This window comes from Nicotiana attenuata, unplaced genomic scaffold, assembly GCF_001879085.1.
Source record: "Nicotiana attenuata strain UT unplaced genomic scaffold, NIATTr2, whole genome shotgun sequence".
Classification (NCBI taxonomy): domain Eukaryota; kingdom Viridiplantae; phylum Streptophyta; class Magnoliopsida; order Solanales; family Solanaceae; genus Nicotiana; species Nicotiana attenuata.
The window spans coordinates 106902-131528 of NW_017672032.1; the positions used below are offsets into that span (position 1 = coordinate 106902).

General features: G+C 34.2%; 2 protein-coding genes and 1 long non-coding RNA gene across 4 annotated transcripts in view; 1 reads left to right on the forward strand and 2 right to left on the reverse strand.

Annotated features, from left to right (window-relative positions):
- Window positions 1-323: 323 nt before the first annotated feature.
- Window positions 324-7699, reverse strand: LOC109211436 (beta-glucosidase BoGH3B-like). 2 transcript variants are annotated; one of them, XM_019374966.1, is made up of 10 exons: window positions 7557-7699; window positions 7183-7407; window positions 6394-6598; window positions 5774-5864; window positions 5070-5215; window positions 3220-3463; window positions 2723-2827; window positions 2317-2499; window positions 2016-2217; window positions 324-1165 (listed from the first exon to the last, which is right to left on the reverse strand). In XM_019374966.1, the coding sequence occupies exons 2-10, from the start codon at window positions 7403-7405 to the stop codon at window positions 678-680; spliced, it is 1887 nt and encodes a 628-aa protein (XP_019230511.1). In that variant the 5' UTR covers window positions 7406-7407; window positions 7557-7699; the 3' UTR covers window positions 324-677. The 2 variants fall into 2 exon arrangements, with proteins under 2 accessions (XP_019230511.1, XP_019230510.1); XM_019374965.1 differs by having other exon boundaries at window positions 7183-7410.
- A 13260-nt stretch (window positions 7700-20959) lies between these two features.
- LOC109211431 lies at window positions 20960-21940 on the forward strand. The gene has a single exon (XM_019374963.1). It carries the CDS (start codon window positions 21156-21158, stop codon window positions 21519-21521), a length of 366 nt encoding a protein of 121 aa, XP_019230508.1. The 5' UTR covers window positions 20960-21155; the 3' UTR covers window positions 21522-21940.
- A 909-nt stretch (window positions 21941-22849) lies between these two features.
- The window catches only part of LOC109211435, a 5775-nt gene continuing 3997 nt past the window's right edge, over window positions 22850-24627 (reverse strand). The window contains exon 2 of the long non-coding RNA XR_002065715.1: window positions 22850-24299. This is a non-coding gene — a long non-coding RNA (uncharacterized LOC109211435). The remainder of the gene's footprint in view (window positions 24300-24627) is intronic.

Sequence of the window (24627 nt, forward strand, 5' to 3'; positions counted from 1 at the left end):
ACCTTGTGAGGATAGAGACGTTATTTCCAATAGATCTATATACGTAACATAATTTTCCGATGAAGACTGTTCAACTCTTCATCCTTCGGCCACCGTGGCCCCCACTGTTTGATTGTATTATTTAAGATTACATATAGAGACAACAACAATAACAAACCCAGTGAATTCTCACAAGTAAGGTCTCGGGAGGGTAATGTGTACGCAGTAGGAGGGCAGAGAGGCTGTTTCAGATAGACTCCCGGCTAAAGAGAAGAGAAGAGAAAAAGAAGCAGTGGCAACAAGTAGTAACAACAGTAAGATATTAAGAAAACTGAAGCGAAAGATAGCAATCAACAATATGTAGTGATAGCAATCTACGAATAAGATGGATGTCATACTAGCACTAATGTTACCCGAGAAAGAAAAGAAAAACATTCGACTACGTACTAACCTTCCACTCTAATCCTCAACCATCACACCCTTCTATCAAGGGTCATGTAATCGGTAAGCTTCAGTTGCGGAGATAACACATTGAGACAAAACAAAAAAATTCATTTCCATGACTCCAATTGTCAAAGTTTCTGACATTGCCTCTGTTACATATTTAATCTTTGCTAAACTCAATCATAAATAGGTAAAAACTGTGTATATTTGGACCTCTTGAGTGTGTATGTGTGTGTGTGAAAATAGCTGTTTCATTAGTAGGCCTTGGTTGGTTCTGTGGTAAGTCCAAATCCAAAAGGGAAAAGAGGGTCATAATGTGGATCACCAACATTCATAGGGAGTTGATCAACAGTCTTGAACCAAGTCCTGGCAAGTTTACCAGTGAAACCATAGTCACCAAATAAGACATCAGCTACACCTTGCCCTTCTGTTCCTGGTAACCAAGCTGCAACAAGTGCATCCACTTGAGCTAGGTATGGTTGAATCACGACCGGCCTGCCCGTGAGGAGCACGACCACGCATTTCACCGTGGCACAAACTGTGGTCATGGTGTCTGCACCCTGTGCGGGGATTGTTAAGTTTAGGGTGTCACCAGAGCCTTCCGCATATGGCGTCTCGCCCACCACGACAATGGCGTAGGAGAAGTTGTTGGACTTGATGAATTCAGCATCTGGATTTTCCTTGAACACAACCTTTGTTTCTGGATCAACTGTATTCTCTATGGCTGAGAGGATCGTAGTACCTAGTAAAAAAAGTGACTAATTGATTAGTGCACAATAGAGTTATGGACTTGTTCAATTAACTTTGAAACTGCAGTTGAGTCAAAATAGGTTAAGCAATGGGTCGTAGTCTGACCCGTCCAACTAAAATTTGGACATATAACACTTATGGTTAAAAAAAGATTGACATTCCAAGTTTTTCATTTTTTCTTTTTTAGTAGGGGCACCGTGTTACTATAGATCACGGGTTCGAGTCGTCAACCACCCACTGAAGCTTGTGTCAAGGTATGCTGCCTTTATTGCAACCCATTGGGATGCGGCCCTTCCTCAAATCTAACATGAACATAGATGCTTCGTGCATCGAACTTCTCTCTTTTTTGGGAGAGGGTGGGAGTGGTCTACGTACCGAAACTGATAACTTTCGAGATTAGTGCAAGATTATATACAAAAGATCATTTTTTGGCTCTCTCTTTAGCCCTATGTCTCTTATCCCTAAGAGGTCTTCCTCTACTAGCAGGTTTTTTCCGGAAAACTCTATTTATTCTGGTGTGGATGAAAGGCAGGCCTCTAATTCTTGGATTTAATAGGACTCTTTAGAAGCGTCCAAAGGATGAACGAGATGAATGTTTGTTGTCCCAACCATTCTTTTAGTCCCAAGCCCGCTAAGGAAAGGGCTGACTTAGAACAAAGTTTTCGTGTTGTTGATTCCTAGGTGTAGTGCTTCTTCCCATATGCTGCTTATTAGCACTAGTAGAGTAGGATTGACCCGTAATACAGAACCTCTAGGCGTAACCTTTCGCTTAATACTAGAATCGAGAATCGAAACATTGTTTGAGCAGACAAGGTAATAAGTTGAGGGATAAAGAAATGTACCAATTGTTGTATTTCCACTTAGTCCTTGCCATGTAATAGTCCAGCCACCACATTGGTAGCCCATATTATTAGCATGGATTCCTGCAACTAATATACTTGATGCCTTTTTTGGAAGTGGTAATACTGGTTCATCTGCATTTGCACCATTCTTTAACAAAACAAGTGACCTTCTCACTGCTTCTCTAGCCAATTCTCTATGCTCCTGCAATATGTACCACAACAAGTTGAATCAAGATTTCATTTTTTTTTTCTAATTTTATAGTAACTTATTATTTCGCTTATCTCTAAACGTTTAACTCACCGCGCTACCTAGATATTTCACCATACTATAATCAGCTAGAGGGCTCTCAAAAAGTCCCATTTGGAACTTTACTCTAAGAATTCTCTTAACTGCATCGTCAATTCGGCTCATTTGAACAAAGTTGTTCTTCACTAAATAGGTTAGACCATCAATGAACTCTGTAGTGTTGTAAGGCAGCATTACCTGCAATATACAACAAGGAAAGAGCAAGAATTAGCTCTTTATAGGTCATGTAAACTGAGTCGAAACACATTCTTGAGGTTCTAGAATCACGTGACAGTATGAGGCAGATCCAGAATTTAAACAATCATTAAGTATATGTTTTGATTCGAACACTATAGCACAAATTACATAAGGAAAAGAGGAAAATGACTATGCATTTTGAAATAAGTGATTAGTGACAAACCATGTCAATGCCAGCATTAACACCTTCAAGAATGGAATATGTATAGTTTGCATGCCAAGGATAAGTAAGCTTGTCAATTCCTGCCCAATCTGAAATAACAAACCCCTGAAACAAATTCCAAAACATTCACAATATTAATTTGAAAAATCCTATCTTGTTGCATCTTATGTTGCTCCAATCTTTCAAAAATATCGTTGCACCCGTATCAGATCCTTCAAAGCACCAATATCAGATTCTCCAAATTTTCTGGAGGATCCGATACAAGTGCGACAACATCTTTTGAGGATTTGAGCAACATAGACTGCATCTACTGAGCACTACAATGTTGCTCAGATCCTCCAAAAATATTACCGCACCGAGTCGAATCCTTCAAACTAAATACATTTTCGGAGGATCTGACACAAGCGCTACAATATTTTTGAAGAATTCGAGCAAAATAAATGGTATCTATTGAACACAACAAAGCCAAAATTTGAAGAGAGAATTGGGGAATTTACTCTGAAACGAAGTGTGCCTTTAAGAAAACCAGTGACCAATTCTTTATTACCATGCATTCTGACACCATTCCAACTTGAATAAGAAACCATAACAGTAGCCACACCTTTGATAATTGAATTATAGTAACCTGCCATATGTATACTAAGCAAACCATGTCTATCAATTATTGTGTTGTTTTCATTGATGCCTTTTACTGTCCCTCCATCACCTACATAATGCTTGGCACAAGCAGCCACCTTTTGCCTGTACAAATACCATTAGTGAGTCAACATGACATGACATGATCAGAATTTTCCGACTACACACTTAAACTTTGGAGAAGGTGAAGAATAATGTATTAGGTAGAAATCTTGTGCTTTTGATAAAACACGTCACAAATTAAATTGTGTGAGCTTGAATATTTAATTACTATTTTTACCTTATTTTTGTTTTATCTTTGTTGGTTTCTAATAAGTGGAAAAGGTGGTACATGTCAGTAGGTCCATGGCATGCTACAAAATCCCATACGAGAAAGATGCTTTTGTGTCATAAATCAATTCAAATGATAGACTTTAATCCTCAACGGGACCAAAATGAAATACCGTACCTTGTTTTGTTTCAATTCTTGTCTTTTTCTTATTGGCTATCTTATCATTATCACATGGATCACGAAAATCCTGTATCCTACCAAATAACTCCAAATCACATGCCAACTTAAATATCAATTATGCCACTTTTTTCCAACTTCTCTTTATACAGAAAATCAAATCGATCAGATTCACTGTTTATTTCTTTTAGCTAGTATAAATAAATTACACATTAATTATATAAAATTATACACATATTATATATGTATTATACATTCACCAGCTATTTCTGATTTAAGCGATAGGGTGATTGACTATTTAGGTTTATTCTTCTAACAACAATCGCCAAATGAATATTTGTTTCTTAAACGAAAGGGTAATTCTTAAATTCGCCTGTCAGCTGCTCACATTGTCAGTACTGAATTTGAATAAACGAGGAGAGTTGAGTAGACTGACAAACCAGCGTAAAATTAGTTAATTTATAATAAATCTTCACAGTATAAATATAAAAAAGATATGATTAATTAAAATTCATATAGCGAACTTTAACTATTTTGGAACTGAGGCGGAGTCGTGGTTTTCGCAAAGAAAAGGGTTATTCTTGCATGTTGCCAAATCCAAAAAATATCAAATAAAAATCTCCATCTATTTCCACTAAAGAAAAAATAAAGACAAGAAATCCTTACAAGTCAAAGAAAAAGCGCGTCTTAGCCATTAATATATATGCATGTGAGTTTCAGAATATGATTGAATTCAAGATTATGACTTCTGTGAGTTAGGCCAAAATATCTTTCTGAATCAACATCATGATTTATAAACTCAATATTTTTTTTTTTTGCTAAGGTAAACTCAATAATTATATAGTACACACTACATGACCAAAAGTGAAGTAGCGCTTTTTTGGTTGCGTTAATGATATATAATTTCCACATTAAACAAAGATATATAGATCAAGAACAAGAGGCGGAGTCATAATTTGAAACTTATGAGTTCAGTATTCTAATTCTTTTAAGTTATGGGGTTCTAAATTAATAATTTGTGCGTAATTCAATAATTTTTTAAGACAAATATAGGGATTAGACAAAAGTTAGTGGGTTCATCCGAACCCGTATCCAAGGGGTAATTCCGCCCTGTCAAGAACCTATAGAATAGCTAGTCAATAGGCTAAAAAATATTTAACTTAATTTTATGCACTTACGATATGTTAAATTGCACTGATAATATAAAAGGTTCAATATACTTTTAGTGGATATAAATTAAATTCGAAAGGGAAAATTACTTACTTGTTAGCAACAAAAGGAACTCCTAATCTACCATTAGAAGGAACATCTCCTTGTAAACCAGGAACCATCTCACTCATTGCCCTAACAATGTTTGGATCTTCACTATAGCTCTCATAACATCTACCCCATCTTGGATCTCTACAAACCTGATCAAGAATTCAAATTAATATATAAACAAATTTACGTTATATATACTGATAATATAATACTTTGGAGCTTCCGTGTGATCTATAGGTCACCGTTCAAGCAGTAGAATCAACCATTGATGTTTGCACCTACTTACATCACACCCTTTAGGGATGCGGCCCTTTTCCGGACCTTACGTAAATGCAGGATCAGTGGTGGAGCCACTCATTGGCAAGGGGAGTCAATTGACACCCCTTCGTCCAGAAATTATACCGCTTAACTAGGTTAAATATTTTATTTTTATGTATATATACTATGTGTTGACTTCCCTTAATTTTTTCATATGCTTACTTATTTATATTTTGACACCCCTTAAGGAAAATTCTGGCTCCGCCACTGTGTAGGATGCTTCATACATCGGGTTGTCCTTGTACACTGATAATGTAAGTATATTTTACATAATTAGTGTACCTTAACCTATGATGGTAAGTAACTTATCATTACCAAGTTACTAATTAATGTTTATTAAAAATCTGCTTCCAATACATAATAAGTGACATGATTGTGTAAATATGTACCGCAAGACAAGGTGCAAAAACATAAGGAATTCCAGTTGCTCTAGCTTCTAGTGCAGTTGCAGCTCCAATCTTCTTGATCAGTTGAGGATCCCTATTAACCAAAAATATAAATCCAAGATTGAAAAACTCAACAAAAGCAATCAAAAAAGTGATGAACTTTCCCAAGAAAGGTTAGTCCAAACTCCAAAGGTAGCTTAATTACAAACAGAAAAAACTGACATAAAGTATATTGTCCTTATGGAATATCTCCACCCCTAATTAGAGGTGTCGGGATAAAAAGGCGATGCACAAGGCATCCCGTGTTCACACAGGGTTCGAGTAAGGCTCGAAACTCCAAGGGATGTGATGTAGACAGTCTAACCTAATACAAACGTTAGTGGCTACTTTCACGGTTCGAATCCGTGACCATAGATCACACGACGACAACTTTACTATTGCTCCAAGGTTCCCTTTTTAGAGGTGTCGGGGATAGAGCCCTAAAAAAGAAAAGTTATTGGTAGGGAACGATCGCCCTTTAATGGGCCATACGCAACGCAGAATCTGAATTAATCGGACCAATTTACACCGAACACCAGATAATAATAAAAAAAACTGACAAAAAGTATATTATCTCAAGTTACCTGGTTACTCCAAGACCAACATTGTGAGGGAAAATGGTAGCTTTATATACATTATTGTTGCCATGAACTGCATCAATCCCATATATCATAGGTATTCCAAGACGAGTTGATAATGAACCCTTTTGAAATCCATTTATCATATCAATCCAATTTTCAGCTGATGCTTCTTTCTTAGGCACACTTCCACCTCCACTCAATACACTCCCTGCTCCTCAAAAATCACCAAGAAATCAAATTAAGGTCATATATACAGCAACTCACACAACAAAATGTTAGATAAATTAACACTTATGTTCACAATGGCGGATTCAGGATTTATCAGTGAGTTTTAGAAAAAGTACAGTCTGGTGCACAAAGTCCGAGGAAGGGCCGCATCCCAATGGGGCAAATTAGGGATTTAGAATCTGCCGTGAACTTTTAAAAAAAAAAAAGGCAGCCCGATGCATGAAGCATCCCGCATTCATGCAGGGTCCGAGGAAGGGAGAGGGTGTCATGTAGTAAGTCCACCCTAATGCAAGCATGAGCGGTTGATTCCACTCGAACCCGTGACTTATAGGTCATACAGAGATAACTTTGTTGCTACTCCAAGGTTCCTCCTGAAAAAAAAGGGCAACCCAGAGCAGTGAACTATGTTCTTTATATAGTCAGTGACGAAGCCACATCTAAATTACTTATGTCGAAAAGTTGTACCGTGTATATAACTGAACTTCTAGGACAAAAAAGATTGAAATATGGCTTTTCGACTCAGAATTTAAAGTTAGTGTGTTCGACTTAACCCGTCCCATTTACCTATGTAATACTTCTTCATGGCCTCAGGAGTTGCAACTGTACGATCAATTTGTATCATTTGGCCAATTTTTTCCTCCAAAGTCATTCTGCTCATTAAATCCTTGATTCTTCTGCCTAATGGCTTGTTTGGATCTTTGTATTTCATGTACTCTGCTTTTGCTAATACCATCCAACAAAAGAGCACAAGAATTCTAATCAAGAATCCCATTTTTATCCTCTGCATTTCTCCTTTAAGAAAAAATTAAAAAAAAAAAATGAATCAAAACTCATATATATAGACTAAAAAACAGAGCAAAACTCGGTGTTTTCTTGGTATATTTTCAGCAGAAAAATGACAAAATATGGAAATATGGAAGAAGAAAAAAAGAGCTTACTGAAATTATTATGAAGCCTCCAGAGCTTATTTGCTTTTTTCTTCTGATTGATTTTATGGAGATAGAGTTTGGTGTGTTTTTTCAGTTGGAGGAAATCGTTTTGGACTGTTTAGTTGAATGGAAGGCTTAGGGAGAAAAGCATAGATAGGGGACTACTTTATAGGAGTTAGCTAGTATTGTTTTTTTCCTTTTTTCTTTTTTTGGCAAGTTATACATTTGGCCGGGTCGATCAAAAATAATTATATATGCTAATCAAATATATATTGAATATGTATATTATACATTAGTATCCAAAAAAAATTGCCAGCTAGTATTATTTTTGTAAACGGCTATACTCTTTATTTGGCATCAAATACACTTTTTGAGGTCCCGACTAATACAGATTGTGTCACTTAAAGCTCAGTGGCCAAAATGTCAAACGATACCCGTGGTCGAAAAATTATAATACTCTTTCTTTATTTGAAAACAATTTACCTTTATGCGATGATTTATAGCCATACAATATTTATATGCCTCATTTTACACCAGAAACTCAAAAGTCTTCTCTTTTTTCTTAAACTCCGTGCGCAGTCAAATGGATTCACATAAATTGAAACGGATGTAGTATGTAATTAGGTAACTTTTTTAATGTATATGTACTATATATTGACACTCATTGACTTTTTGGTGAGTTTATTTCTTTATATTTTGACCCCTCATAGTGACAATTCTACAGTTAAAGCTCATTAAAAGAGAAAGTGATCCTTGTAAGGATTTTTTTCATGTTCAAAATTTGAATCCGATAGACCGAGACTTGTGATTAATGGTGTAAAGATAATATTCATCCTACCATAACCTTGATGGGTTTTTTTGGAGTTGGCTTTACTTATTTTATTTTAGTTTTTCTAAGTTCTTGTCCTGGTAATTAATCGTCATTCTGTACTATTCTGATGTTGTTCTTTCCTAGTCCAGAGGAGAGGAAATATTACTATTTTATTTTAAAGTACAAAAAATGACAATGAAACGAGTACAAAGTTTTAAAACTTTTCGTCTCTATACTTTTTACTTTTCTATTAGTTCTATAAGTTTTGTCATTTTCCACTACCTAACTATTGGGGTATATATGTAACTTAAAAAAAGAAAAGTAAATAGAAATAAAATAATAAAAAATTTAAAAAATTTAATGCGATAAAGAGTTTGAATTCAGTGAATATTAAGTTATATCAGTGTTCCTATTGAGTTTTTTTTTTTCTTTTATATTAACTAGGTAAAAAGGAAAAAAAAAACAAATCACATGATATTTCGTTGGTGTAGGCCATGTATATTGTGTATATATAACTTTTTTCTTAATATTTTCAATTATATAGCATCGTTATTTTGTCCATACAAATGAAAACAAAGAGTTAAGGCAAGTTGTCTAATTAAATATATATACTAAAGCAAAATAAATAAATAACGAGTAATGATTCTAGACAATGTATAACCAAACAACGATATACATGTGACACTGGCTGTCATGATAATTGTTCACGAAAATTTATTATTTGTTACTTTGAATTTGGCCTCTCAATGTTCTCATTTTTTTAAAAATGTTTTTATGAATTTTCTAGATCTTTTAATAATAATGATGTTCGATTTAACTTGTGACACGTTAATTATTTTCTAAAAGATAAAATTTATGCAATCAATAGGAAAATAAAAGGAGTACATTGTAGGAGGCAATTGAATAAGAGGATAAATATGTCCGTTTTGTTAGATGTTTGCCATAATTTTTTTACCATATTTGGTTTTCCTATCTCTTGAAAGAAAAGAGCAATACAATTACCTTAATTGGGTTTTCCTTTTTGTAAAAGGAAATTATAAATCTCCAATATTTGGCTAGTCCTTTTTCTTGTAGGAAAATATTTGGACTTCTATAAATTGAGGATCCCCCCTTCTCATTCAGTAGCATCCACAATGTAGTCATAGGGGGGCTTGAGAGTCTTGTTTAGGGGGAGAACTTTACGGGACAAGTGTTAGTGTGTCACTTGTTTGCCTCTTCGTGAGGTTGTTCTCTCGATATTTTGTACTCTCTTTTTATTATAGTGGATTGCTCATCTCCGCAGCGGACATAGGTCAGTTGACCGAACCACGTTAAAATGTTTGTGTCTCTTTTGGTAGATTTCTCTTTTGTTATTCGATTTATCGTCGCTCAAGGTTTGCTTTGCTAGCTTCCATATGACACCTGATTATTTCGGTCCTAACACGTTTTCCTCCTTTGTAATAGTTGTAGTTGAGGTCAACCTCAGTGATTTGATATAATTGACATGTATAATTTTCTCTCTCTTTAATTTTCTTTTTTCGTCCAAATTTTCGTTCATCAAATTCTTTATTTATTTGCCTTAGAACATCACAATGGAGAATTTTGTGATTTGGTATAAATGTTCTTTAAGATGAATCGATCATTCAATATTCCTTTTCTTTGTGATGGAGTGTATGAAATCTCATTTGTGTGTTCTAGTATACCTTTTGTATGAAAAAAAGGCATAAATAAACAAGAGAAACTTGATCTAATAAATATTAGGTTATTTTTTTTTATAATGATGATGTTCGGTTCAACTTATTAGATCAATTTATGAGCAAGTGAATGGACCAAATAAGCAATCATGAAATTATTTGGTCCCAATAGTATTTGGCCTAGAACTTGCACTAGCTATGCTTTTGTTGTTGGTCCCCTACCCACCCTCCACAACTTTGATCAATTAAATTTGATTTGGACATTATTGCAACCAAAATATCTATGATTATCCATATAGTTTGGTCAAAGTAAATCCTTACAATTTAAAGAATAGTAAAAACTTGTCATATTAATTAGATACAATATGGTTAAAGTTTTTTAATATATTTTTCTTAAAAATATTATTTCTATTATAAAATGTGCAGTGTCAATTGTATAATAGTTGTGCCGCACTTGACGGATGGAGGTCCAAAAAGGGCGAGTCAAAGAGAAGGACTGACAAGCTTCTAGGATGACAAGTTTTTAAAAAAAGGATGCACATGACACATTATGCGAGTCCCGCATCAGAATGGGAAAGGAACGTGAAGAATTTTATAAGTCATATTATAAGTTCACATGGAACGTACGTTTTTGGACTCGTTAAAGACGTAAACTAAGGTATAAACCCATAAGATCAATTAGCAAAATAGACGATACGTGCCATGAGTTTGTGTTGTGACAATAGTACAACATATTGTTGGAACTTACATTAACTTGTTATTGTTATAGTTAATTTTAATGTTGCCTCACAAAATTTTCACATAAAATGCACAAAAAAGACATTAAAAATAAACAGTAAAAGAGTGAGGGAAAAAAAAGCATGTGGGGTTAAAACTTTGATACGAGCAATCACTTCGGGCTATGGAGTAAAGCTCAAACAACAAAGGAACTTTTTGGTACATTCTCATATCACTCAAATTTTAGGAGAATATTGAATATTTTCGATTTATTAATTTTTATCCGAGTAGAATAGTTCTGTTTATATCATTTTATATTACTCATTATTTAATTTGTTTAAATGCAAATCGTGATCATGTGATAGGCACATGTGTCCATTTTTTAGTACAAAGAACAATATAAAAAAAGGAAAGAGCAATATATTAGTGAAGCAAAAGAAAAAGGCTATGAGTTTTCGTGAGAGAATATGGTGAACAAGAAATCAGATTTTCCCTAATGTGAGGATCCAAGATCTCATGGTCATCAATTATGTAAGTAATTCCCAACTATATTTACTTTTAAAAAATTCAGATTTTTGAATTTAATCCTGATTTTGGGAGAGGGAGGTAAAGTACCCAAATAGTCCTTAGGGGTTTTATTGGTACATGGGATAAGAATAACAATTCCAGGATAAAGTTTAGGATTAACTTTATTCCATATTTGATTTGGGATGTTAGCTAGTTCCGAAATAACTTTTACACTAAAATGGTAGGATTAGTTATCCCATATAGAAGGTGGATAACTAATCCTATGAATTATAAGCCTCAAGGTTTCATAGACTAATTTTGATGATACCATACCAACATAAGGTTTTATCAAAGAATATTTACTTGTGGTAAATTTATTTTTACAGGTTCATTATGGTACAAGACCAAAAGGAAAGAAATCAGAAGATTGAAGGAGATAGCATGGAATATTTCAGTAAGGAAATGTGCTACGTTGATCAAGGAGTATTGTGACTATCAAAAGAATGGAGAATATCTACTAGTGATACAAGACATCACCATATATAGACTATGGAGGAAATTAATAGCAAGGCCAAAGAAGACTTGGAAAACCTTTCCGTACCTACTCTCTGAAGGAAAGAAAATTTTCCTTAGATTAAGGGAATGCCAAATTTATGTAGTGTACAAGAAAAAGTTATTTGAAAAGATATCTCAAGCATGGTCACGGTATATAATTGATTAGCACAAAATGTTGGAAGGAAGCCAAATCAAGAGGAAGAAGGAAGAAGGAAGAAAGCAAAATACGAGAAGGCAAATTCAAAATAGGTGATCTTGCACAAAAGGAAAGAAGATAACTAATATTCTGCAAGTTCATACATAGGCATGAATAAAGGAGATGTTAGTTATAAAAAGAATGAGATCAATTATTAAAGAATCATTCCTTAAATCAAGATTCTCTCCTAAAGAGTTAAAGAAGACCAAGTCCAAGCATGGTAGTGAAAATTAAAGTATCGTTGTTGGCAAGCGAGTGAAAATCAATCCTTTGTTCGTTGTTGGTGAGCGAGTGAAAACCAACCTTGTCAACGTTGGCGGTGATCGCTGAAAACCACAAAGGCTGTACTCAATTCAATTTACAAGGAGATCTAAAAGACGACACTCTTGCAACCCAAGAGTACTGTTTGTTGTGATTTACACTTGTTTAAATCGAAAGGACTAACAGTTCTGTGCAGGCTGTCTCCGTATCAGTCGACTAAGTCTAAATACAGTCGGCCAATTTCTAATAGGCGTACAATTCATCCCTCCCTCTTGTACTTTCATGGATATCCCATCCTGTGGGCAGTGGCGAAGCCTGGAATTTTCTGAAAGGTGTTCGAACTTGAAATAAGTAAAAAAAATCCGACAAAGGGTTTTCAATATATGTTTTGTACATCTAAAACCTAATATTTTACTATATATGCAGTGTAATTTTCCGATAAACGGTGATCAATTGACCACCCTAACTTAAGTATTGCTTCGCCCATGCCTGTGGGATATCTCACCATTGTACCCAACGATCCCTTATGGGTCGTTTCGTACGCGAAATAAATTATCCTGGGATTATAATCCCCTAAGCTAATTTATCCCACCTGGGATGTGTGATAATAAAATCCCAAGTTTAATGGGATAAGGTGAAATATCTTGTATTATGACTGAAATTAAATTTATACCATATTTGGTTGTATAAATTTATACCGTCAACCAAACATGATATAAATTTAATCTCCCACTTTATCCTGCGTACCAAACGACCCCTTAAAGTGTTTATTCCCTACTTGCCTCATGGGAAGAATTTCAAGTTTAACAAGTGTTGTCCATTGCTTGCTCCACGGGCAACACTTAACATTTGACCTTGAAGTTCTGCGCATGAGCAAGCGGGGTCAAAAGTTAAAGACCACCCCAAAAAGTAAAAAGTTGCAGAAATATGAGTTTATGTGATGGTCTTTAATTTTTGACCTCCGCCTACCCTTTGAATTTTAAGCTCAAAAGTTTAAAATGTAACCCATGAATAAGCGAGGAGTAACACTGGTTAAACTTGAACTTTTGCCCATGTGGCAGGCGGGAATTTGTTTTAAGACCATCCACTTTAAGGGGCTATTTGTGTACTTCACTCCCCCAAGAAGTGTTATATTTCTGCAACTTTTGGTATAATGGGCCTTTGTTAAGTATGGGCCTTAAGAAAAGTGAAACCCAAGTTTTAAGTTGCCAGTCTACTTCAAAAGCCACACAAAGAGAAAGGAAAAATTACAAATAGATCTTTTCATGGAAAAGTTTTTAACAGTCCAATTTTTCCTTAAAAGACAGACATTTTTTCCCCAAATAAATAGTTATGCAAATCCAGAGGCATAATTTCTTGCAGATTGCAGTCCAAAAAGGAATATATTTGAACACTAAAAAAAGAGAATATTACTAGGGGTCAAAAGCCAGGCTACTTGCTTTTGTTTGACGGAAAGTATATTTTCCTTTTTAGCTTATTGCATACTATAGAAAAAAATTAATAATAAAGATAGAATTATCAGAAATTTCTCCCCTACAATTGGTGCATAATACTCGTACCAGATATTTACATCAAGCCAACAATATAATCATAAATTATGGTGCATGCAATATAGTTGGTTTAACTTCGACATCTGTCAATCGTGAAAATAGCACGGCTAGCTAGTTTTCGGATTGATAATCGAAAAATAGCTAGCTTTTTACAAAGTCATTAAAAATAGCCATCATTCTGCTAAAACATGAAAAGTTCCAGCATAATATGCGGGATTATGGAGCTCCTGCTTATAAACTTCCAGCTTATTTTGTTGGAACTCCAGCACACAGAAAGTTCTAGCATAATATGCAGGATTATGGAGCTCCTGCATATAAACTTCATGCATATTATGTCGGAACTCTAACATACTATGAAATTCCAGCACATTATGATGGAAGCACATATGTAAAAAAATTCGAACTCCAACATATTATGTTGGAATATTTTCATATTTTTAAGCGTGTTTTTATTCAAATTTTTTCTTTACATGAAAAAATGGCTAAATTTCGATTACTTTTAAAACTGTAGCTATTTTTCAATTAACAGTTGTAAATCTAACAATTTTTTATTTTTTCCCCTGTTATTCTTGTCTGCTCAATAAGGTGAAAACCCAAAGCATGTTTACAAAGCCAAGAGTCACTCATGTGAGTCAACGAATTCGAATTCCAGTATGCCAATACAACCAATTACATTTTTAATACAAAATTATCAATAAGACATTTGGTTTCTAACCTAGTTAACCTAAGAAAATAACATTTTTTTTTAACTTTCACAAGTTAGGAAAAAATAAAAGAAAACAAAAGCAATAAGAGAAGTTGTCTAAAGGTTGACTTAAGTGCGCGTTTGGACATAAGAATTGTAAAATTTCGGAAAAAAAGTGAAAAAAAATTCAACTAAAAATGGTATTCGAAAATTAGAGTTGTGTTTGGACATGAATATAAATTTTGGCTATGTTTAAATTTCTGTAAGTGATCTGAAGCTAAAACTTCTGAAATTCATCTTCAAGTAAAAATTATACATTTTATTGCCGAACACTAATTTCGAAAAAAGTAAAAAAATTTGTGAAGAAGTACATAATTTTTTATGGCCAAACGGGCCCTAAAACAAGGACATTTCTGTTCAGATTTTATACTATTTGTTGTGTATAAGCTTATCAACCATATGTTCCAAGACAAATGTTATACAGAAAATCAGCAATACTGCAGATAACTTTATGGAAATGTCACTATACGGATATATAATAATAGTGTTTATAGGACTGGTTCAGGTGAAAATGTTACATCACATCAAATTTATTACAAGTTGTCAAAATAGCCAACTGAGTTGACAATGACATATACCCTATTTATAATTTATCTTATTTTTAAACCAAAAAGAAAAAATAAAAAATTGCTAAAGACAGAAATTGTGAAAATTTTAAACAAAAGAACTAAAGCTAAGTATATAAGAATGAAATCAACAACAACGATAAATTAAGTGTAATTTTACAAGTGAAAATTTTGGAGAAAATAATATGTATGCAGATCTTACCACTGCCTTATGAAGGAAAAAAAAATACTATACAACAATGAAATCGTTCAATCAAAATCCTCGGGGGTTCATTTCATGTTGGGAAAAAGTTAAAGCTGCTTAATTTTTCCATCTTATGTACAACTTTAGATTTATTCACATCATTGCCGTTAGCACTTAGCATACCGTCTCGTATTTACCTTACCAGTATTGAGGGTTTATCATGAAATAATAGGACTCGGCGTGATAATTGGTTTTGAGAAAAATTTCCAAATGCATCCCTCAAAATTTTTACTATAATTTAATATCCTTATGAAATAATAGGACTCGACGGGATAATTGTTTTTGAGAAAAATATCCAAATGCATCCCTCAAATCTTTACTGTAATTTAATATCCTTAGGTTGGAACTTTGTTAGGAATTAAGGGCAAAAATGTAACTTTTCTAATGTCGAGAGTGATATTAGATTAAATGTCTAATACGACAACAATAATAATAGCCCAGTATAATCCCACAAGTGGGGTCAGGGGAGATGGTAGAATGTACGCAGTCTTACCCCCACCATGAAGGGAAGAGAGATTGTTTCCAATAGACCATCGACTAAAAAAAATTAAATGTCTAATAGAGGACAAAACCATTTAATTTTTAATATTACAGAAGCAAATTTAACCCTATTAAAGATAATAGGAAAATTACTAAAGACAGAAAGTGGAAAATTTTCTACAAAAGAAAAAGAAAAAAGAATAGTATATATAATAGTGAAACTATTCAATCAAAATCTTGGGGGTCTCACTTCATTTTCAAAGGCAAACATGTGAATACCAATGAAGACAAAAATTCCACCCCCCTCTACCCCCCTCCCCATAAAAAGAACTTTTCGGAGTAGCCACATACAGAAATATATTACTATTATTCACCACTGACATTATAACAGTACCCTTTTTCACTTGGATTATAAAAATAAACACTATAGTGTTTTAATTGGACTGCAATGACATTTTTGGACTTTAAAAATGTGTATTACTATAAATTGAGAATCAATACACTATAATATATTAATTACATACTTTTCTTGAGCCGAGAGTCTATCCAGAGGAGGAGTCAGGATTTAGAACTTATGGATTCAGTATTCTAAGTCTTTTAAGTTACCGGACTCTAAATTAACAATTTGTACATAATTCAATAATTTTTTTAGACAGAAACAGAGTTCGAACAAAAGTTACTGGGTAAAGCCGAAACCATATCCGAAGGGTTGGCTCAGCCCCTGAGTATATCGAAAACAATATCTCTACATTTACAAAGTATGGGTAAAATATGCGTATACACTACCCTCTCAAGATCTCGTTTGTGGGACCGCACATAATATGTTGTTATTGTTGTTGAAAAATGAATTTTTACAAAAAGACCAAAACCAACCTTAAATTGATTACCAAAGTGGAAAAAAAGTTCAACAGACAACTAAATAGTTCAGAAATTATAGCATTAAAGAAGATCCCAATATCCTCAAAATAAGGTTAAAAGTGGTGGCCTTTTAAAGTGGATACTTGGATCTAGGCCATAATTAAATGAGAAATTTTTATAAAGCACTATCTTTTAGTAGTAATTAGCCATTTATAGATACCATTTGCTATATTACGGATTATAGATACCTTTTCTGTGGTTATAAGATGTATTTGATGTATTTAAGCTATTGTATTCATGAATACAGTAGCAAAAATAGGCGTGAATCAGGGAAGTCCAGCTAATCAGTTGTTGTATTCGACTGTATTCATGGAGTGAAACATGGGATTACAGCTGGACAGATTATTGTATTCGACTGTATTCACGGCGTGAAATAGGGGGATACACTATTTTTAAAACGGAAAGTAAATCAATTAACATAATAGACTCCTAATATAACTCAACAAACTCAATTATAACACATAAATTTTGTATTTTCAGTTATAAAAAAGGTTCTGAACCGAAAAATACCCTAAAAACATAGCAATCTTCAGAGAAATTATATAATACCTCTGAATACATAAATTATATTAATTAAAAAAAACATATGAATACATTCATGGCATATAGCGAGACAGTGAATACAATGAAATACATAGAATACAGCGGGATACATTGAAATACAATGAATACAATAAAATACATGAAAATACAGCGTGATACATTGAAAAAACATTAAAATATATTAACAGAAAATCAAGTTGCTCAGCCCCAAACTCCGTCGTCTTTGTTCAAGAACAAACCCTAATTTCCGGCGAATCCGCCGTCGAGCAAAAACCCTGAATCTCACTGTTCACACGCCGCCGTCGATCGGAGGCTTCATCTCCTTTGGATTAAATTTCGGTTGCAGAAATTAAACACTGCTTGGGGACGCGTGACCGTCTTGTCAGAGGAGACATCCATAGCCGCACGACCATTTTTCTTATTCTTGTTTCTATTCTTCGCCATAGCTATGCGAACAGGGAGACGTAAGGATTTCTTCTGCAATTGTAATTGCAACGGAAGGGTTTAGGGTTTAATATTGCATATGGAGGAAGAAGAATCTCTAGAGTCTTCAGCAATGACCGAAATTATATATACATACCTAGTCTTCAGCAACTCTAGGGATTAGGGTTTAAAACTTCTTCGTTTTATCCTTATACTAAAATGACGATGGTGGGTGAAGGAATTGGAGAGTTCTTTACGAGAAATATGAGGTAAAAGTTGTATCAAAGTAGAGAGAGAAAGAAAATATTGTAACTGAATAACGTATTTAGTGGCTTAGGAGTAGGAGGTAACCAAAATTAGATATTTTGCTATAAACATTAAAAGGTATCTATAGAATATAATTTTTTTAAATGATATTTATTTAAAATAAATAAGGTGTTAACCTTTGCTATAGGAGGTAAAAATTCCTAATAAAATCCAGTCATACTATAAATTCAAAATTAATTTCAATTCAGATAGTCTGAAATTTTCTAATATATAATTTCAATTTAGATAGTCTGAAATTTTCTAATATATTAACCTAAGTGAAGAAACTCCTAAACTATGCAACTAACTTGTAAATATTCCTGCTCCTATTATGTAGTAGACTACCCATTGAAATTTTCACATTTTCTATTGATGACATTTCTTTTACCATATTAATTATTATTTCAAAAGTGTACATGAAAATCCAAATTTCTTGTAAAAACTAATACTTCCTTCGTTCACCTTTACTTGTTCACAATGGACTTTGCACACCCTTTAAGAAATAATAAATGAAGTGCATATTTTACTATAGTACCCATAATAATGATAGTATTCTCAGAAGTCATAGGAAATAATTTGTGAAATGAGTAATTAATGATAAGGGTAAAACAGAAAAAATATATGGCCTTCTCTTAATTTGCTAAAATTGACAATAAACGTGAAATATATTTTTAGTATAGTGGACAAGTAAAAGTGAACGGGAGTATGGATATCTGCTCTGTGTCATGCAGCTCAAAATTTGTTCTTGTTTTTGACATTAAGCAGAATTATATATTCCATTGCAATACATTATAATTGTACTTAAACAAGGGTAACAAAGATATTATCCTAATCCTAACTTTAAAAAAGACAAAAAGAAAGTTAAAATATCATGGTATAGCCAGTTTTCACACTGGTCAATGAAAAATAACCGGCGTTTATCAAGTTAATGAAAAATAGCCACTATTTTGCTGCAACAGGGACCGGTCCAGTATAATATACGGGAGTTCTGGTACATTTGTGTACGAACTCCAGCATATTATGCTGGACCGGTATACTTTGCTAACTCCTGTAAAATTTGCGGGAGACTGGAGCATCAGTGCTCCAAACTCCAGTATATTATACTGGACAATTATACTTGCTGGAACTCCCGTAAAATTTGCGGGAGTTCCAGCATAATTATGCTTGAACTCCCGTAAAATTTGCGGGAGTTCCAGCATAGTTATCCTGGAACTCCCGTAAAATTTACGGGAGTTCAAGCATACTTATGCTGGAACTCCCGTAAAATTTGCGGGCGTATTTTTCCGGATTTTGAACAGTGTTTTCGCTCAGATTTAAAGTGCCTAAATTTCGATGACTTTTGAAACTTGGCTATTTTTCAACGACCAGTGGTAAATCTGGCTAGTTTTGAATTTCTCCCAAAAAGAGAAGGTGCATATGTTCAGGGCCCACTAAACTGTTTGAGGGCAACATATTTTCAAAAATGAATCCTAATTTCTGATCTTTCTTCAGCTTTATTAAAACACAGCAAGTCCCTCTCTTCATTATTATTTTTCCCCATTAGGGGCCGGTATTTAAGGACCTTGAAGTAACGATAAAATAATTTTTATGTGATCTATAAGTTACGGGTTTGACTCGTGAAGCAAGGGTAAAGTTGTTTCTATGTAATCTATAGGTCACTGGTTCAAGCTGTGGAAGTAGCCGCTAATGCTTGCATTAGGTTAGGCTGTCTACATCACAACCTTTACAGTACGGATCTTCCTCGGATCCTTCGTGAATATGGAGTACTTTGTGCACCGAACTATTCTTTTAGGAGCCCGTCTTGTATGATGTATTATTCCTATGTCTTATTTCATGTGACATTACTCCCTCCGGTCCAAAATAAGTGATTTTTTGGCCTTTTTCTTGTGGTCCAAAATAAGTGATTTTTCCAGATTTCAAGAATGAATTAATTATTTTTTTCCTACATTGTCGTTGGAGTAAATAGTGTTGGAATATGTGTTAGGAGTGTTTATGTGAGATAGTAAAGGTTAATATGGTCAATTCCATTGCTAATTAATGCTAAAAGGTGGATTTCTTAATCTGTGTGAAAACATCCAAAAAATCACTTATTTTGGACCGGAGGGAGTATTATTTTAAAACTGCTTTAAAAAGGTTATATTTATCTTTTTGAAAAGTATTTTATTATAATAGTCTCATTTTATACATCATGACATAATTTATTGGAACTAATTTAATACAAAAGTTCATTTTTTTTCATCTGCCAGTTAGGCAGTCACTCGGCGGATTCAACTGATTAGGCAATATCTTTGGTCTAAACGGGATATAGAAAATAAAAAGACAAGTAAAACTCTTACCAAATTCATTTAAAAGAATAACTTCAATACTTTGAACATATTTAACTCACATATAAAAAAAAAAAAATCATTACTCTTTCTTAAACTATATGGTGCTTTAGTGTTTTACTACCTTAACTTTCACACATAAGAAGGAAACCTTAGAGCAACGGTCAAGTTAACTCTATGTGACCTATAAGTTACAGGTTCAAGTCGTGGAATCAGCAATTGACGCTTGCATCAGGATAAGTTGTCTACATCACACCCCTTGAGATGCGTCCCTTCTCCGGAACGTGTGTGAATGCAGGATGCTTCATGCACGGAACTGCCCTTTTAACTTTTACCCACAAAATTGTACTTTCTACCATCAACCAACCATGTATACATAAAAAAAGATTGTCTGTTTCCAACTCAGCCCTCTCTAATAGACTCTCCAAGTATTGTAAGTAACGGGTTCGAGTTGTGGCATCGAGTAAGCTGCCTACATTACACTCTTTGAAATGCAGCCCTTCCTCGAATTCTGTGCGAACGAAGCATACTTCGTAGGTCTGTCTTTTTAACTTTCACCCACAAATTTTACTATTTACCATCAGCCAACCATATATACTTAAAAAGAGTTTTTCTTTTTCCAACTCATCCCTTTCTAGCACTCTAATAAACTCTCCAAGTACTATCCAAGACTCCTCTCAAACTCATTTTCACAAACTTTTCCAACTCTTGTCATCCATTTTCACCTCATATTAAAAGCTTCATTTTGTCATAGTTTCAAAAACTTAATTTATTTTTTTTCAGTAAAAGATGGAGAATGAGAAAGAGCTGCCACCACTAGTGGAAGCGCCGCCGGTGGCGGTGGTGATGGTGAGGGAAAACCACTCAACACATACATCTATAGAAACACTGTTAGTTGTATTAGCAGTGATAACAATACTTGGTGTTATTGCTGGTATAATTGCTAGGTTATGTGGTGGTAGACATTTTAGTGGTTCAGGTGAAGATGATATTGAAGGTTGGGTTGAAAGGAAATGCAGAAGTTGTATTGATGGTGGTGTTTCAACTGCGCCACCACCTCCGCCGCCGCCTCCGCCACCACAAGAAGAAGCTAAACCAGCAGCAGCAGCAGCAGAAGCTACTACTACAACAGCAGCAGAAGAAGCAAAGAAGTAAGAGAAATAGGAAATAGTTGTAGTAATATAATTCCATTTTAGGGTAGCTGTAACTAGTAACTATTCTTCAGGCTTCTCTCTTTTTCTTTCTTTTTAAGAACTGTCTTATTTTGATCCGTTTGTGTGCATCTCAATTATTTAGTCCAATACTTGTTTTCTTTGTATCTTAAACAGATAGGAAGAAATCATCTATCATTTTTTTTTTTAAATTTTTTGGTTTGTGTTTTGAGGGGTGGTGGGGTGGGAGGTTTCTAACCAGGTAGATTAAAGTTGTTGACTATAAGTTTCTTTTTTCTTTCCCTCCATGCGAAGTGAAAACAAATTTCACTTTTTTGTTTTTGTTTTTTTGTTAGGATTGTATTGTCTACTGAAAGGATTTATGATATTTAGTGTTAGTAGGAGTGATATTCACTTTTTTTTCTTTAATCGATATACTACTGTAGTTTTTGTACCTTTTTGTCTTGTTTATTTCATTGTAATGTTTTTCAAACATATGTATACCTATGGCATTTAGAACTTACAATTTTCTGATGAAACTGCATCCATTAATGAAGTGTTGATTTAGTTTTGATAGGAAAGCAAGTTCATTATATAAATTTATGACTTAGAAAGGTCATTGTATATACTCACTTCAATTGAGAAAAATGTGAGAATTAATTCAAAAAGATTTATACTATGAGATTATTTCGAGAAAGGTACTCATTAATCAATTGAAATAATCTAAAGCAAATTTGTAACAGATAAATCTTATGCTCGCATCAAAAGTATTATGTTCAAATGAACCCGGTATTACAAGGCTAAATTTGCCACTAATTTTTACTACTTGTAGCAGGTAATCTGGCTTACATTCAAAATAACAAATGCCACATTTTATTAAGAAATGTTTATAGATATCTTTCGATAACCTGATAATGCGAAAATTATATGATGTATATATTTCAATCTTTTCTGGATAATGGTGTAACTTTTACCAAAAAGTTACCTCTTAATGATGAAAACTCCTTTAATGTCTGGCAAAATCCAACCGTTAGATAAACAAATGTAATTATTCTCTTTGCATACAAATTTTGCTACTTTAACCCTTTATGTCTCTTTTATAAAAGGTTCAGGAGACAACCGTTGCATATAATCTGAGCCTTTTCAACTAAAAATAAATTTGGAGGACAAAGCATAGGGACACAGGACACTAATGGCACTTTATTGTCATTTTGATGGATCCCATGACATCTAAAGTAGGGACTACTCATAAAACTCCATAGAATATGCCAATGATGGAGAGGGAGGAGGGGGAGGGGGAGGGGGAGGGGGGGGGTGGAGGTCTCCACTTCATTACTTGAATATCCAATCTTCCACTCATTATTTAAGCATTACAACAAATTCTTGAACATAATATCAGAGTAAGATGGGGTTAAATCAAGCGACATGGACAATAAGGATTCAAATAGTCGATTTTAGTCGCCTCTTGAGCTCAGAGACCTGATCAATTTGCTGACCTAATATGAAAGCAAACTACAAACACACAAACCACCACAGCTCCATTCAGCCGCAGTCATCCTATATATTAGCTTGACTTTACCCTCACAGGTTTTCGATATCCTGCCAATTCGTTTCAATAACACGTACATAAAACTAAAAAAAACAGAAGGATACCTGGGGGGAAATGATTAGTCGAAGACATGGAATATACTAGGCTCAGGAGGCGGCAATCCCTGTAACATTGAAAGTACCAAAGAAAGTAGAAACAAGAAAATTTCCAATGGCATGCAGTATTGCATGAGCACTAAACTGAACTCCTTTCCTAATGCAGATAATTCTTTCTACTGAAGGAAAATATATAAAGGCGTCATTCTACTATTATCAACCAGCTTGATTTCAGAATGATGGAAATATAACTGCTGCACTAATAGTTCAAGGCTGGTGTTGTTTACGAATTGGATCTGCCCTTTGAAGGCCAATACCAACCTATGGGAACAAAAGTGTGGAGAACAAGCAGATTTACTTGACAGTTCCTCAGCAAGAATTAAATTAAGTTGAAATGCATGCAACCCTCAAAATATATCATGCCCCACAAATTCTGATATAAATCACATGTTCAAACTTTAAGTTAGATCATTACCAAGATATTGAAGCTCTCCTATAGCTTTCCAATACTTTTTGACAGTTATTTCAGGTTTGTAACTATTGCTGCCGCAGCATGCTTGGTTTTGCTTTCCAACTTATTATACCAAGTTGCATAGGAATTATTTCTTCGATAGATTTAGTATTTTCAATTCTTCGTAGTTTGTTCTACGAAGTGGCTCCAATAAGAGTTCTGAGAATTAAGAGTTACACTCTTGACTCTTGAGTAGAAAAAGCGTCACTGAACATTTATTTCTAGCACTTCAGCGAGCCTTTCAGATGCATACTCATTAGCTTATAAATATATCTAATAATACTTTTACATTACACACCGAGAGGGTCTAAAAAGTAGGTGAAATAAGGTGTGCATTACTGAAAGCAACCTAGATTATTCCCATACTAAGAGAAACAAGGTTCATTTAAGAGTTTTATTGTACTGAAGTAGCAACTTAGATCATTCCTATACTAAGAGCAACAAGGTTCATTTAAGCGTTTTATCCTAATGAGGCAACGGCATGTCTTTATTGTTGACAGAGACAAGGTCTAGCATCATTTAGAGTCTAAAACGAGAATGACAGAGGGAAACACGAATTCAAAACAAAGGGATTTCATACCTCAAAGTGGTCTGAGAAGCTTCAGCCAATAGTAAAGGTGGAATTACCTGTAGAATGGGGATACAACTCCAGCATTAACTGCAGTAAATGTTTCTTAACAGCCAAAAGTCAGATACATCGCAGTTTAAGAAATTAACAACCAGATAATGAGAATACGAAGAGCAGGGGAGTTGGACTTCTACATACCCAACAAAAGAAAAATAGTTCCTCAAAGTTCTTAATGAAGTTGGGAAACTAACTTCATCAGCTAAAAGGTTCTCAACATTAGGTTATGTCCTGATAATGTTAAGGGGTAGATGCGCAAGCAGACCTCCAGATTTCCTTTTGGGGTTGTGTGTGTGTGTGTGTGGTGGGGGGGTGGGGGGGGGGGGTAGG